General features: G+C 35.6%; 1 protein-coding gene across 15 annotated transcripts in view; it reads left to right on the forward strand.

The window, feature by feature from the left end:
* SUPT20H (SPT20 homolog, SAGA complex component) overlaps positions 1-16,880 on the forward strand; it is a gene marked incomplete at its 3' end in the record, with an annotated part of 39,382 nt that overhangs the window by 14,034 nt on the left and 8,468 nt on the right. For 9 of the 15 annotated variants that reach the window (XM_082675445.1, XM_082675438.1, XM_082675452.1 and 6 more), the window contains 12 exons: positions 2,336-2,475; positions 4,291-4,447; positions 4,545-4,601; positions 7,105-7,176; positions 8,310-8,467; positions 9,973-9,999; positions 10,578-10,610; positions 11,161-11,278; positions 11,836-11,938; positions 12,072-12,230; positions 14,181-14,250; positions 14,802-14,956. In XM_082675445.1, coding sequence (XP_082531571.1) covers positions 2,336-2,475; positions 4,291-4,447; positions 4,545-4,601; positions 7,105-7,176; positions 8,310-8,467; positions 9,973-9,999; positions 10,578-10,610; positions 11,161-11,278; positions 11,836-11,938; positions 12,072-12,230; positions 14,181-14,250; positions 14,802-14,956 — 1,249 coding nt within the window. Of the gene's footprint in view, positions 1-2,335; positions 2,476-4,290; positions 4,448-4,544; positions 4,602-7,104; positions 7,177-8,309; positions 8,468-9,972; positions 10,000-10,577; positions 10,611-11,160; positions 11,279-11,835; positions 11,939-12,071; positions 12,242-13,943; positions 14,251-14,801; positions 14,957-16,880 lie in introns of those variants that run through there. The other 6 variants (XM_082675448.1, XM_082675449.1, XM_082675444.1 and 3 more) reach the window with 5 other exon arrangements.

A 16,880-nucleotide genomic window follows, 5' to 3' on the forward strand; every position in this document is an offset into this window, starting at 1 on the left:
TATGAGCTTTAGAAGTTAAGGGTCTCTACAAAGATGCAGTAATCCTTCAAGGAACTAACAGTTCAGTCCCAGTTGCTTTTAGGGCATAGTATAATAGGGTGAGGCTGACCTCACCCAATTGAAACATAGTTTTGTATCCCCTCTCAAACAGAATGTTTTGTTGTGGATACAAATAGATGCTGATATTCTGTCATCTAGGATTCTAAAGCAGACCTAGCTCGTCTTGTCTTTTTGCCATCCATACTGGTTGTAGCCCTAGGGGACGTCTCTTACCTGGAGACGTCTCTTATCCGGAGAATAGCCAGTTAGTCCTCCAGTGCTGGCTCAGTATATGTGAGGTGCCCACTCACAAGAGTGTTCACTTATTTCTCTGTTACTATAAAGAGGTATAGTTAAAGTAAAGAAAATATCAATAATGAGAATTATTCTAGCTGTGAAATATGATAATAAGATTCAGTTCATCAGTAACTATCAAGTGTTGTATTGTAGTTTGGGCTGTAATCTTTTTGTTTACAAGAAGGTTAAAAGCTATTAAAAGAATATTCAAAAACAAACTCACTGGTCATCATTGGAGGTTCTTAGGGCATTGATTTCTTACTCTGAAGATTGGTAAATAATGGGAGAGACCAAAGCCTTTATTCTGCCTTTTTAAGGAAAATTCCTTAGAAAAATTTCAGCTAACAAGTGTAAAAGAAATGATAAACTTTTTAAAATGTCATCAACTTGGAAGTCTTAATGAATCTAGATGGCTGTATTTCTTAGATATGAAAAACCTATAGTCTGTCTAAACTGTCTGGTGTAAAAGTGGGATAGTCAATCCTTGTGTTCCTCCTTGCGTGGCGGACGAGAAAGTATACGGTAGTACTGTTGAAGAGCTCTTGTTTAAAAAATAGAACCTTAATTTAAATCAAGCCTCTACATTTAACCAACAGTTTAAAAGTAATTTATGGAGTAAGGGAAACCATTAAATGACATGGATGAGGAAGCAACCAGCCAGACCCAGTTAAATGATACGCTGAGGAAGCAGTTGCTCAAATCCCAACAAATCAGTTTCATGAGAAAAGAAAAAAAGATGGGGGAAGAGGTGATCGTTACAGAATTTTTTTTTTTAAATGTTTGAGAGATGAAAACCGAATACAATGTGTAGGCCTTGTTTGAGTTCAAATTCAAACAAACCAACTAAGAATACACTTTTGAGATAATGGGAATTTATCTAGACTGGATATTAGAGGTCCTTAGCAGTTAGCAGTGCGTCCTGAAGGATTTTTCAGATGAAATAATACAACATCGAAAATGTATTTAAAATTACTCCAGGAAAACAAATTAAAAAAAAAAAAAAAAAGAGGGGCGGTTGTTAAATAAAATAGGGTGTTGGTACGTGGGTGTCATTATATTTCTGTTTTGTGTATTTTTGAAAATTTCCATAATAAGTTGAATAGACCTAGTGAAAGAAGCAATGTTTCTTTTTTCTTTTTTTTTTTTTTCTTTTTTCTTTTTTGCGGTACGCGGCCCTCTCCCTGTTGTGGCCTCTCCCATTGTGGAGCACAGGCTCTGGATGCACAGGCTCACGGGCCCAGCCGCTCCGCGGCATGTGGGATCTTCCCGGACCGGGGCACGAACCCGTGTCCCCTGCATCAGCAGGCGGACTCTCAACCACTGCACCAGGAGGGAAGCCCGCAATGTTTCTTTTTTGAAAAAATTTTTATTCAGCAGTAATTAATTGATTCATTTGACTTTTAAAAAATTGAGTTAATAGCCATTAAAATATTTCAGAGTTTAAGCAAAAAAAAAAAGAAAAATAGGATTCAGTAAAGTAAGTTAAATGATACTGGTAAAAAGCCTGTATAAACTTTGGAATTGGTGTATATAGTTTATACAGTATTAGTGGAGTCATTTTTATTCTTGTAATGAAGTTAAGCTGAGTATAGAATGGGACTGTTATCTCAATTAGTGAAAGTGCTGTCATCTATCTTGGTCCTGTAAGCTTTGTGGGGACAGAGGATTTTATCTGTTTTCTTCATGGTTTATCCACCCCCCCCCCCGCCCCCGGTCTAGAACAGTGTCTTACACATTGTAGGTGCTTAGTAAATATTTGTTGGGCTAATGGATAGGCAGTCTTATAATTTGACCACTTTGTACCAATTACTGAATTTCCATTAGTAGTTTCATTATGCTGTCAAGTTTCTAAAGTTTACACATTTAGTTTGGAACTTGAAATACTGTATTTTACTGTACTCCTTAGCAGAAATATTCCAAGGAATATCTCTAGATTAAGTGATATGTATGATTTGAAAATCTTAAATCTGGTATTGATGTATGCTCTTACATATTTCAGGAAGACAAACTTCTGCTTGAGAGCCAACTGATTCTAGCTACAGCTGAACCACTGTGTCTTGATCCTTCTATAGCTGTAACCTGCACTGCAAACAGGCTGCTCTATAACAAGCAAAAGATGAACACGCGCCCAATGAAACGGTAATTACCTTTGTGGAAGGATAAACCAAAAGAGAACTAGAGCGGTAGCTCTAAATTTTGCCATTTATAGTATCTTTTCCCTTTAAAGAATAAATGTGCTCTGATTTTTTTTTTTTTATATTTATTTGTTTATTTATTTGGTTGTGCTGGGTCTTAGTTGCGGCTCACCGGCTCCTTGGTTGCGGCTCACCAGCTGCTTAGTTGCAACACGTGGGCTCCTTAGTTGTGGCATGTGAACTCTTGGTTGCAGGATGCATGTGGGATCTAGTTTCCTGACCAGGGATCATACCTGGGCCCCCTGCATTGGGAGTGTGGAGTCTTAATCACTGTGCCACCAGGGAAGTCCCTGATTTTTTAAAATTGGATTTTTAATTGTCTTTTAATACTTTTATTGTGTAAGAGTTAGGATTTTTTTAATATGTACTCTGCTTTATATTGAAGTGATGCATTTTCTGCATTCTTTTGAAGAACAAACTACCTATAAATTCAGAGTTTGTTCACCAAAAAGATAGAAATTCTGAGAAGAGACAGGTATGAGCAGAAAGAATAATTTATCACTTTCTAATACCAGTTTAATTTTTGTTAATATTACCTTTAAAGACACAATTTATAATTTCTTTTAGAGATCTGGGAAAATGATCACAGTTTGAGAAGTCAGTTTCTAACTAAATGCCTTTTTATAACATGTTAATTTGTCTTAGAATGTTTTAGCTATCTCTTCTAGTTAATGAAGTAAAAGAATGCATATTAATTCAGACTGCAGTTAAGAATGCATATTAATTTGGTCTGCAGTTATAGTAGGCTCATCATTAAGTTATCTTTGCATAATTGTTTGAGTTGCCCACTTTGGATCTTCTTCAAGTTTGAAGGGGCTGAAATAACCTACCCATTTTCTAAATTCCCTGCTTTACTACGGAAATAATATATTCTGGGGAAAAGGTGCAGCTTTGGAAATAGTGAAATAAGTCCATATAGTATCCATTAGCAGTCCTATAAAGTCTCCTAGTATCTCTGTCCACATCTCTCCACGCCCACTGCCAGTGCCTTAAGCCAGGCCACCATCATCTTCATCTTGACTTCTGCAATAATATCCTTCCTAACTGGTCTTCCTACTTCACCTTCGCTTGCTTCTGGTCTGTTCGCCATATAAGCACACCACAGTAATGTTTTGAGAACCTCAAAGCCGACCATGCCACCACTTGCTTAAATTCCTCGAAAACCATCCCATTGTACTTCACATTCAGTCTAAACGCATTATCATTCATCTGCAAGGCCCCTGCCTTGCTCTTTGACCTCATCTCCCATTGTGTGGACCCTGATGCTCTAGTCCTCCCTTCATTTTTCTGTTTTAAAAATAAGCCAACTTTGTTCCTGCCTCAGCACCTTTTAAAATTCTCTCTCTCTGCTTCAACTGTTCCTTCCCTGATCTTTCCACAGCTTGTTCCTTCTTGTCATGTCTCAGCTCACGCATCATTTCTTCAGAGTCCTTCCCTTCCCTAATGTTGCCCTCTCTATCACGTATTCACCACAGTACCCTGGTTTTTCTCCTACTGCTTATTGTTATCTGGAATGATCTGACCTGTTTACTTGTATATGTGTGTCTTCACTTCTGGACTTTCAGCTACGTGGTAGCAGGAATTTTGTTAGTCTTGTCCATTTTTATTTCACCAGTGCCTAGAACATTCCTTGGCAAGTGACAGTGTTCTACAGATATTTGTGATTTAATTACACATTTAACACCTACTAATTTAAACCATGTTTTTTTCTGAGTTTCTTGTATTAGCTTTGTGTATTTCTAATTTCTTAATATTTCAGGTGTTTCAAGAGATATTCCAGGTCCTCTCTGAATCGGCAGCAGGATCTGTCTCATTGTCCACCTCCTCCTCAGCTAAAATTACTTGATTTCTTACAAAAAAGAAAGGAAAGAAAAGCAGGTCAGCATTATGACCTCAAAATTTCTAAAGCAGGAAACGTAAGTATATATTTTTAAATGAAGCTTATTATCATACCAAATGCCTTGCCTTATTTTCAGTGTTCAGTGTATTTATTTATACTCTTTAATTTTTTAGTGTGTGGATATGTGGAAACGGAGTCCCTGTAATTTGGCCATACCTTCTGAAGTGGATGTAAGTCAGTGCATGAATTACACGTCCTTTCATGTAAGGTTCCTAAGTTTGACTAATAGTAGTTTAAACTTTGGGAAAACAAAGACTCTTACTACTTCTTTTTTTATTTTATTGAATGAAAGATTCTTTAAATTCTGTAGTGCTTTACAGTTTTCAGAAGTTTCACACATGTGATTTTATATAATCCCATAATAACCCTTTTTTTCCCCATTACCCCTATATTGCCCCTCCCCCCTTCCTTTTCCCCACTGGTAACCACTAGTTCATCCTCTCTGTTTGTGCTAAGACTCTTCTTAAGTCAGCTGCTCATTTTCAGAAGCTATTCTATTTTCACATTAACTTGTCTAAAAATGTAACTCCTTAATATAGGTCTATGTTTAGAGCAGGAATAATAACCAAAGTATTTCAAAATGTGTAAAAAGATGTACGTATTACATAATATGCATAAAATGACTGATTTTTTTCATAATATTTCATCATAATTTCCTGATAATGCTTTTCTCGCTGGCTAAATTTAAAAATTAATAATATTGGAGCAGTAGCCAAGATTAGGAACCTTGGGTGGTATTCTTTGCTGGCCCATGAAACACATGAACTATAAATGAGCAAAGACAGGAAAGATAATTTTGATGGGAGGTTCCATATTTCTTTTGTTTCCCCATTTCTCCTATTTTTATTATTCACTCAATTCTTTAGAATTGGTCAGTTATTTTAGCAGATGTTTGCTCTGTGCATCCTTCCCAGGCTAGCACATGTATAATTCTTATTACCTTTGATTTTTAAAAAATTGTCAGAAGCATCAGAAGTACACTGTATATACAGCTCAAGAGAGTAAGCCACATTATCTTTCAGTAACTTATGCGCCCCTCAAGGAACATGGCCTGAGAAGAGATATTTAGTGTAAATACCAAAGTGTGGGATTTAGCTTCGGAGGGCAGTCTGGATATCTAAAGCAGGGCTTCCGAAACCTTAACGTACGTAAGAATCACATGGGTTGCTTGTTAAAATGCAGGTTCCAGTTCAACAAGTCTGGGCTAGGACCTGAGATCCTGCAATACTGAAAAGCTCCTAGGTTGGTGGCACTGGAGTCCACAGACCACGCCTTGAGTAGCAAAGCCCTAATAAAAAGTGTCTTAGCCTAACTCGATCAGTTGAAGCATCTAGGATACCAGTTAAACATACACACTTAAACTCTCATTTCAGACCTGCTTACTGAATCAGGTCTCCAGGGGAGGGATATGGGAATCTGAATTTTTACCAGATGCCCAAGTGAATCTGTTACTCTTAGAATCATGGTTACCAGGAAGATGAGAACTTTTGGTTCACACAGACTGGTAGGAGATACATGGAATATATGGTTCAAGTCTGACTAGAAAATGGGAAAGATTTACAAAAATTTTTACCAATTCTAATGTAACTTCCCTAGTCTCTTCCTAGTTTTGTCCACACTGTTACATGACAATTCCTGTTCCATTAGAGACCCAACCAAAGGAAATGATCCAGATCCTGGTCCTAATCACCTCGCTGACATCCCAGTTTTCCTAAAAGTCAAATGTAATATCACCTTACGGAGCATAAAGAAGAGGCACTGTCCAAAACAGCAGCTGTGTTTATTACATTTATTTAATGGCAAAAGAGATTCTAATTTCGTTTTATTTATAAAACCAGTTGGTCTAATTGAATATATATCAGGAGAATTTTAAACTACTTAAGCATAAGTAGTTGGTGTTATTAGCGATTCAAGAATTTTTGTGCTAAAAAGTATAGTAACTGAAAGTGGGGTCTGGCTGCTCACCACTTAAAAGACAGTAAAGAGGCCAGTTTGGTGGAAAGTTAAGTTTGCTTTATTTTAGATGCCAGCAGCTGTGGGGGAGAGCAGACGCCTCTCCAAAGGCCGACTACCGCTCCTGACAATCAGGGAGCAAGAGCTTCTATACACGGAGGGAGGGGGCTACATGCAGAAACAGTACAGTCAGCTCTGACAGTCGTCTTGAAATTGGTCATCAGTGGTCTGACCAGCATCTCGATTGTTTTAGGGACAGTTAATCTTCACTTCTAGGGTCAGTTTGTTCCCATTTCTTTGAGGCTAGTTCTCGGAATCGTGGCAGCTTATGGCATGGCTACAGCCTGGTCATCATGTAGTGGACTCCTTCCACCTGGTGGGGTTACAGTATCTACAAGACAGCTCACAGGATAGGGCTCAGAGTATTATCTATAGCCCTTGAGGAGGAACTAAAGGGCCTTGACTTTGCTCCATTACTAAACTATTATTATTTGGTCTTCTTAACTGTTTTCCTTTGTTTCTGCATTTTCTCACTTCTCTGATTAAACTTATTCTTTGGCTAAAGTTTTTCCACAGACAAAAGCAGGGGGACGGGGCGGGGGTTGGGTTGGGGAAGGGTCCTGCCCCGTTTCAGTGTATTGTATTAAGTTATTTAGGTTTTTCTCTTTGGTCATAATACTGATTTCATTATATCTGATGTCTCTTGATTTGATTGCTTAGGTGGAAAAATATGCCAAAGTGGAAAAATCTATCAAATCTGATGACTCACAACCAACAATCTGGCCAGCCCATGTAAGTAACCATTGCAGTCTCCATTTCTAATGATGCTGTTTCTAATCTGGGATCTGAATTTATTAGACATACAAAGTACAGTAGCCTTTATTTTGGTATCTTCTTTTGTTTGTTTTTTTAAGAACTTTCTGGGAGTTCAGTGAATTAAAAAAAGGAACAACAATTTAGTTTTTTCATAAAATGCGGTTTCCATTCTAAGGACAATTTTAATGCATAACTGCATTTTTACTTTTGTTTTGGTCCCCTGTTGGTAGTTGTGATTTGTTTTCTGTTTCAAATTAATAATTAATAAGTTATTCTAAGGATATTTTTAAAGAGAAATGTTTTGTGTATGTTTCTCTAATTGCAGTGACTTCTTAAAGGCATATTTAATTATGTGGCATAATTAATAGGCATAATTAATTATGAATCTAGGAGTGAAATGAGAGTTGTTTTTTTTTTTAATTTCTTTATGGCTGTGTCGGGTCTTAGTTGGCAACACGCGGGATCTTTGTTGTGGCGTGAAGGATCTCTCGTTGCAGCACACGGGCTCCTCTCTAGTTGCGGCATGCGGGTTTTCTCGCTCTAGTTATGGTGCGTGGGTTCTGTAGTTAGAGCGCGTGGGCTCTGTAGTTTGCAGCATGCAGGCTCAGTAGTTGTGGCGTGCAGGCTTAGTTGCCCCGTGACATGTAGGATCTTAGTTCCCCAACCAGGGATCAAACCCGCATTCCCTGCATTGGAAGGCAGATTCTTTACCACAGGACCACCAGGGAAGTCCCATGAGAGATACTTGGTATGTGCAATAGCAAAAAGACTAATGACAAATGGAAACAGGTTTGCTTTTGAAAGTTTTATCCTTTTAGTATTTAATATTTGCATTCATATGTTCAGTATATGAAATTCTGACATTTCACTAGGGCTTTGTTAACTAAATATCCCGTTGAAACTCTTGTTCCCAGAGTACCATGTTGAAAAAAGAATCCTGAGCTTCTTTCCCTTAGGCTTTTTTCTCTTAAATAGGTCTAAGGACTATGTCCCATGTGTCTTTTTATTGCAAGATGTAAGTTAGTGTGTCATTTACTTCTGATTTGTGTTAATTCTGACTATGTATTTACTGGAGAAGGTATTTATTTGGGATGCTCGGTCTTTTTCAGGATGTAAAAGATGACTATATATTTGAATGTGAAGCTGGTAATCCATATCAGAAAACAAAGCTGACCATTTTGCAGTCACTTGGTGATCCACTTTACTATGGTAAAATACAGCCATGTAAAGAAGACGAAGAGAGTGACAGTCAGATGTCTCCATCCCAGTGAGTTCTGTTAAATACAGGCAGTTGACAAAATAAGCCATCAGAATGTATGTAGCAACTACTGATGAACTATTAATGAATAAAAGTTTCCCTGTTTTGTTAGTTAAATACTCCAGTTAGATTTGGCAGCAGACCTAAGTAAACTTAAATTGTAGTTACCTTGCTGTCCAAGAGTTCTTTAAAATAATAATTTCTTTAAAAAACAAAACCAAAAAAACCTGTGCTGTAAATTCTTCTTATATTTGCTTTGAAAGATATGCCCGTCATATCCCTCTTGGTATATTTATGTGTTGCCACTTATGACTTTTACCTCTCTGTGAGCATGAAGTGCTTCCGGGCAATAATTTGTTTAAATGGGAAGCAAGTTCACTGTAAATTAAATGTAAAAGCTGTTAAAAATGCTTGATATTTCAGCACTGCCTGTAAGGACACAGACTCAGTGCTTAATGTAGTTACTGGCTCTAGAAATACACATATAGTTGTCCCTTGGTATCCACAGGGGATTGGTTCCAGGACCCCCTTGGATACCAAAATCTGCAGATGCCCAAGTCTCATATCAAAATGGTGTAGTATTTTCAACCTCTGTACATCCCTCCCTTGTACTTTTATCTGGGTTACTTACAATACCTAATATAGTGTAAATGCTATGTAAATAAGTAATAAATACAATTTAAATGTTACGTAAATAGTTTAGTTGCCAGCCCGTGGCAAATTCAAGTTTTGCTTTTTGGGACTTTTCTGGAATATTTTCCCCCCAAGTATTTTCATTCCATGGTGATTGAATCTGGGGATGCAGAATCTGCAAATATAGAGGGCCAACTGAAGTTGATATTCCTAAACTTACGGGTTACATGTATTTACTACAAGGTACCAGTATTTAGTTTTGTTTTCCTTGTTAGTTTTATTATTAGTTATGCTTTTTAATCAAGTCGATGCTGTTTTGAAAAGAAGGAAAAATAAAGAGAATCTCAGCAGAAAAAAGTAGGGGCCAGCTCTATGTTAAATCCTTACAAAATACTAATTGAAACTATGGCAGAAAAATGGATTTTAAAGAGTAACTTTACCAATACCTAAGTAAAAGTCAATGGGAGGAAACAGCAGTCAGGGAATCAATCCTCAGCTTATTTTTTCACATTAGCAGTTTTTATTTTTGTATGCTAAGTAGAAAAATCAGATATTTCGATTAGCTGTATTTTGCAGTCTTCCCTTTAAAGATACACGTTGGTCATTTTAAATAGTTACTAACTTTTCTCAAACACAAGGGCATATGTTCTCTCATTAAAAAAAAAAATTGTTCAAAAGACCAACTGATTAGATTTGTTTGACAAGAAGAGAATTGAATTTTTTGCCTTTTACATCAGGACGTTGCTGCAGAAATGCTGCATGGTTTATTACCTTCTAGTCCTTCTCCCATATTCATAAATTACTTGATTTAATAGCTATGAAGTCAAAGTTTGAGCTGCATTAACCAAGTTTTTTCTTTTTTTTTATACTTTATATTTCAGCTTCTCCACAGATGATCATTCAAATTGGTAATTAAAAAATAAACAAACTCACTATTTTAATACGTTAAGAAATCATATAAATGTCAAACTCTTTTAAGACTTGATAAAGGCTTTTTATTTAAATTGGCGATAAACCATCTTCCTTGTCTAAAATATATTCTAAGGGCCTGCTATATAGACATTAATAATGTCTTCCAAAATCAAAGTTTAAAGTGAGAGGAAGGCCAAAGGCCTTGTACATGGTAGTTCAGTGAATATTGCTGTAGGACAGACACTTGTGAGGGTGTATAGCACTTGGTAACTTTCAGCCCAGATTTTGTTTTGAAACATAGGTTTTCTGCCAAAGTAAATCTCCTTTAAATTAAGTCAGCCAACTTATTCACAGAATTATTTTGTAATGCATGCAGAACTTGGTCATTGCTTCCTATTTTTTAATGTATTTTAAAATTTGTGAAAAAAAAAATTTGTGTTTTCATGATATCTTGGTAGATTTTAATTCAGTTTATAAAATTACTGTCACTAAAATATGGAAGTCTTCAAAAGTAATCTCAGGGCTCCTTAAAACAAGTCTATCTAATACTTTTCTTTTTTAAAAAACAATTTAGGTTCATTATTGGATCAAAGACTGATGCTGAGAGGTAAAAATATTTGCATCTTTATTTGTGATCTGGATGGATTCTTGTAGGGTAGAGACTACTCCATTCGAAGTCAAAGCTTTGATTTTAATTATGCCTAGGTATTACTAGGATTTTTAAATAGAATTAGGAAAATAACAACTAAAAGGATAATGTTTAAAATGTAGCTTTATTTTAAATAAGAGAACTTAGATATATCTACAGTAGCTAAGGAAAATGATTTCTAGGTAACAGTTTAATCAGAATATAAGTAAGAGTCAATGGGTAGTTCTTTTGGCTACTTATTGGTGAAATAATCCCTGTATTTCTGTATTGGAGACAAGATACCGCAAGTATCTTTAGATTGTTAATTAGCAAAATGTTTTCAGCATTAGCTTGTCATTGAAAATATTAGAAGAATGTGCTTTTATCGAAGATAAATTGTCTAATTTTAATTTTTGTGTTATTTTTGATAGAACTTGTTTCATTAACAGTTACTATTCATTTCCTATGTAGTAAATTTATGTTTAAAATAGTTAGCTAATCATTACCTGTTTTCTCCCTAATATTTCAGAGTAGTCAGTCAGTACCAGGAACTGGTCCAGAACGAAGCCAGGTGTCCAGTGAAGATGTCGCATAGCTCCAGTGGCTCAGCGAGCTTGAGTCAGCCTTCTCCAGGGAAGGAAACAGAAGTGTGTTTGCTTAGCTTTTTTTGTGCTGTTACTTTTTTCTGCCTAATTGTTCTCAAGGAATCTGAGAAATGTTAAGGACTGTTTTATGAGGGATAGGGGTATTGTTTAGTTTTGTTTTTACTTTTGATTTTCTTTTTATTACTTAACTTTTTATGATGGAAACTTTCAAATGTACACAGAGGTAGAGCAAAAAGTGTGATGAACATCTGTGTATACTGATCACCCACCTGGCGTCAACAGTTACTATTTTTCTGGAGACGATTTAAGGGTGAAGCTTTGCTGTCATCTTACTCTGCTCTTCTCCCTCAAACTTTCTCCCTACCTTATTACTCAGAAATCTTTCCTTCATCCTGTGTATACTGTAAGTTATCTCATGGATCTCCTTATGTGGAATTACATTTTTTTGAAACACCTCTAATACCCAATCTATAAACATTAAACGTACATTGCAGTTTTTTAAACCGTGTTTTCATCCAGGAGTTATAATAGTGTTACTAATTTGTGAATTTCTGATTTGACCTTAATTTTAATGAGTATGCTTAATGTCACTGTCTTAGCAGCCGGAGACCCTGTCAGTTCAGTCTTCAGTATTGGGGAAGGGAGTAAAACATCGACCTCCACCCATCAAACTTCCCTCAAGCTCAGGAAATAGTTCCTCAGGTATTACATTCCTTAGTTTTTTGTAATCTAGAGTAAGAAACAACAGATGATCGTAATCCATTTACTCATATTTTGATTTACTCAGAATTTTAAATTGTAAATCTAGGAAACAGCGTGTATATTTTTCTTCTAGGTAACTATTTTACACCACAGCAGGTCAGCAGCTTTCTTAAATCTCCAACTCCTCCTCCTGCTTCTAAGCCACCAAGTCTTTCTCGGAAGTCATCCATGGATCTCAATCAAGTTAGCATGCTTTCTCCAGCTGCCCTGTCACCTGCCAGTTCATCACAAAGTGAGTCATAACTTAAATTCTTCATTAACTCTTCGTAAGCTTTTGCATTAGTGTTTCTTAAGATGGCTCTTTTTGACCAGTGAAATAGTGAAATCTGAATGTACTGTCTACCCAAAATGTAATTTTTTGAGAAGCTTCATGCCAATCTCTTGTTGACTGTATGTATTACATGTTTATTGTAATTGTATTTGTTTTTCTGTATTTATGTATGCACCTCGTATATACCTTTCTTATAGACTTGTAACCTACACATCTCCTGAAAAAAATAATGTGGTAGTTAAATGTGGCAATGAGTCCAAATTATTTTTTATTCCAGTGTACCCTTGGGCATTTTACATTTTATGTAAACTATGCAGCTGATATGGAAAAAAAGTCATAAGAGTTGTTGCTGCAGTCTTATCTTTGTAAATGTAAGAAGCCAACTAGTTCCAAGGTGGTGATACAGTAAACTGAAAGCCGATTTTTCAATAACACTCTTACACTCTTACAAATTGTTATCAGTTAGTAAAATGTGGGATGATCATAAAGCATCTGAAGATATTAAAATGTAATTTTTACTACTGAATACTTTTTTTTTTTTTAACATCAAGAAGAGTTATTCAAGAATTCTAGCGTTAGTTTGGGAGAATTTCTTCAAATTAGTAAATATCTGAGATATTTAGGTACCAATTTGCAAAAAAGCATTCCAGTTTTTTAGATTTTTTAATAAATAACTAATGTGTGCTGAAAGTTTTAGTACACTGCACAGTGACAGGGTGGTCTTTGCATTAGATGTAAACATCTTCATCTTGATAGCTCAAAAGGTGTAATTTTTCTGCCTTCTTGTTTTGCACAAAGAAAAATTTATAAATTTCCTGAAAGTCTTATTCACACTTCTTATGTTGTGGGTATGGATTATGTTAATCTACTGCACACAGTTGTTACTTTAAGTAAGGGTTGAGTGACAGCTTCTGGACATTCACATTTCTTTCCTTTCTTTCTGCAGGACATGAAAGCTAAAAAAGAAAACACCTCAAGAGCTTTTGGTTTTATTTTTTTGGTTTTTGTTTTTTGTTTTTGTTTTTTTAAAAAAAGTTGATAAACTGTGCATACTTCATTCACAACAGATTTTCTATACATTCTACATTTAAACAGAAGTACACAGTTACTGTTAAAGATGCAGTATTATCTCTCAAATATTTGCTTCATTACTGTGTTTTGTAAAATTTGTGAGGATAAACTTGATGTGTTAGGAATTAAATATGTGTATCTAGGTGCCAAATATGATTGTAAATCATATGTAATTTATTAAATATGTTCAGAGTTTATCTCAGACTGTTAACAGAAAATAAGCAATATTTCTAAGTGAAGTCCTAAATTAGTGAAATCGTAAATAACAAAAATTAATTTGAAGTCCTTTTAAACTTTACAGGCCAAAGGTAGCATGTAGGAAACTAACTTTTAAATGGGTATTGTGGTAGAATACAAACGTATATTTTTACTGTTACTGTAATAGCATCTCTGATGGGATTTGTAGGTGATATACTGCATCCTTAATTGTAATTGAGTGTAGCAACACTCATGTATCATGTGTAGAAATTAACACTTGCAGTTAACTGCTTTAAAAAAAACTGGAACAAATTGTCAGTGCTAAATAAGATTCCATTAACCTTATTTTAAAAAGGACTGGCCATTTATAACAAACTAGCAATTTTTATTTTTCTCAATGAGCAGGATCTGGAACTCCTAAGCCATCTACTCCTACACCAACCCCTTCATCGACCCCACACCCTCCTGATGCTCAGAGCTCAACTCCTATTACCCCTTCAGCTACCCCTACTCCCCAAGATTCAGGCTTCACCCCTCAGCCCACTTTGTTAACTCAGTTTGCTCAGCAGCAAAGGTCTCTGAGCCAGGCAATGCCTGTAACGACCATTCCTCTTTCCACCATGGTAACATCTATAACTACAGGAACCACGGCCACCCAAGTCATGGCAAACTCTGCTGGACTTAACTTCATCAATGTAGTGGGCTCTGTTTGGTAAGTTTGCATTGATGCCCTGATTTTTTTTTTAAGATACTGTAAGCAATCTAAAGAAATTCTTATTTGTGAAATTAAGAACAAATTGCATATTATTGAAATTGAAAGAAAATAGTTTCTATGCGGATAGAAGCTATCTCAACAAGTATGCTTTAATTTTAGGTGATCAATCTATTACATGCACTAATGATACTACTACACATTGACAGTGGCTTAGATTTTCCTGTTTATCCTCCGTTTTACCATCTTTTAATCCATTGATTAGGACATTACTCTTCCAAATTATATTTTAAATATATAGTACTTGATAAATATTCAGTAAATATACAGTACTTGATAAATATATAGTACTTAATTGGTAAATATACAGTACTTAATTTTTGCCAACCTTGCTGTCACTTTCTAGCAAAAAAATGAAACTAAGCCTCCAAATTGACATTTAAGGCAAATATCTGTGTGTGTTTAGTGGTTTGTTTTTTAATCCAAGGAATTATGTGGCTGATTTTCCCTTTTATAGTGCTAGTTTAATGCTCTGTCTTATTCTCCTGCAGTGGAGCTCAAGCTTTGATGAGTGGTTCAAACCCTATGCTGGGCTGTAACACTGGTGCCATAACTCCTGCAGGAATAAACTTGAGTGGCCTTCTACCCTCAGGAGGTCTGCTACCAAATGCATTGCCCAGTGCAATGCAGGCAGCTTCTCAAGCAGGTCAGAATATTAGAAATAATAACCTCTAATAAAATTGAAGTCCATGCTTATGTAAAAATGCCATTTTAATGATATTATTTAACATCCTTATTTTATGAAGTATTATGTCGGAAATATTTCCTTTCAAAAGCTTTAAGAGTTCTGGTATTTGAATTAAAAACCCATCTAGCTATGAACTTCTCTGTGAGGAAACTTGGTAAGCCTGTAAGTCTCTGCAAATTTTATCTTTACCTTCCAAAGATGATTATAAAAGTAACTTTTATAATTGTCAGTGTAGTCCTGTCCCAGGTAAAAGAAATGTATTTTGAAAACATATATGAGCAAGAAAAGCAACACAGCATGGCATTTAAAAGCCTCAGTTCTGGAGCCAGACTGCCTGATGTGAATCCTGCTTGTGCAGCTTACTCTAACTGTGTAATCATGACAGAGTTACCTTTGTGCCTCACTTTCTTCATAAATGTGGATAATAATAATACTTTACCTCAGAGTTGCGAGGATTGAATGAATAAATACAGATGAGATGCTTAAACTATGCTTGAGATGTGATAAACATTCAAAAATATTTGCTGTCATCATCATTAGTAGTAGTTTTCTTGCAGTAGTAGTAATAATTATAATTACATATACTGAAAAAGAGTTTTAACAACTTGTGCTTTTTTTTTTTTAATTTACTAATTATTTGGTTGCATCAGGTCTTAGTTGCAGCAGGCGGGCCCCTTAGTTCTGGCATGCAAACTCTTAGTTGAAGCATGCATGTGGGATCTAGTTCCCGGACCAGGGATTGAACCCAGGCGCGGAGTCTTAACCACTGCGCCACCTGGGAAGTCCTGACTTGCACCATTTTTTAATGCTCTTTAAGAGAATGTATTATATCTCAGAACAGTTCGATTTCTTACTACTGAGAAAAAAATTAACAGGAAAAGTAAACTCAGCATAGTAAGAAAAACTTATCTGAAACTTTCTATGAGTTAAGAGAAAGAGAACCCAAAGAATATAATTTAAACATGTTAATATATTGCTGTGATTTTCTAATTCTAGCTCATATTCTTATTTTAATATGTCTAAATATGCTCTAGTGACAGAAGCCCTGGAAATGGAATCAGTGTTGAATTTAGGATTTTATATTTACATATAATTCTACCAGTTACTTGTGGCTCCAAATGCTAACTGTGGGGTCTGAAAGCAGTCACTTAATTTTTCCACCTTAGCCTGAGTTTCATCTGTTCTAAAATGGGAGTGAAAATTTCTAAATTCATTTGGTACTTATGAGAAATAAATGAAGTGATATGAAAGTGCCTTTAGAAAGCTATAAAGCATTATACAGATGTCATCCACCTTTAAAGGGAGTTATGTCTTCTTTTTTTTTTTTATGAGAATCCTGGAGGGAATATCAGTATTGTCACATTTTTATCTGATTATGCATTTTCCATTTCTTATACAAGACTTTCATACTGTCATCTGTGCATTATTTGCTCTGTATCTTTTTTGGTACAATTATCTGCTTAGAGGACTATATACATTTTTAACTAGTGTTCGAATTGGTATATTTAGTGAGGAAAATATATACAGTACATACTTTGAGACTGGGATCAGCAAACTATAACCCACATCTAAGCTAAGAATAGTTTTACATTTTTTAAAGTTTGTTTTTTTAAAAAAAGACAAGAGAAAGAGTATATGAGAGTCTCTGTGTGGCCCATAACGCCTACTGGAAGAGTTTGCCAACCCCTGTTTTATGATGTGCTCCATGTTGTGTCACAGATTTTGGGGAATAAGTTCAGAATTAACAGAGCATCGTTTCCTGACTTTCAGCTTGATCCTTACACACAAAATTCAACAGCGTTCTTTAGCATTATTAATATTAGCATTTGTACTTTAAAAAATGGCACAGGGCACACTGCTTCTCAGAGATAGGGTTATTATC

Source organism: Grampus griseus, assembly GCF_964374135.1.
Source record: "Grampus griseus genome assembly, chromosome: 18".
Taxonomy (NCBI): domain Eukaryota; kingdom Metazoa; phylum Chordata; class Mammalia; order Artiodactyla; family Delphinidae; genus Grampus; species Grampus griseus.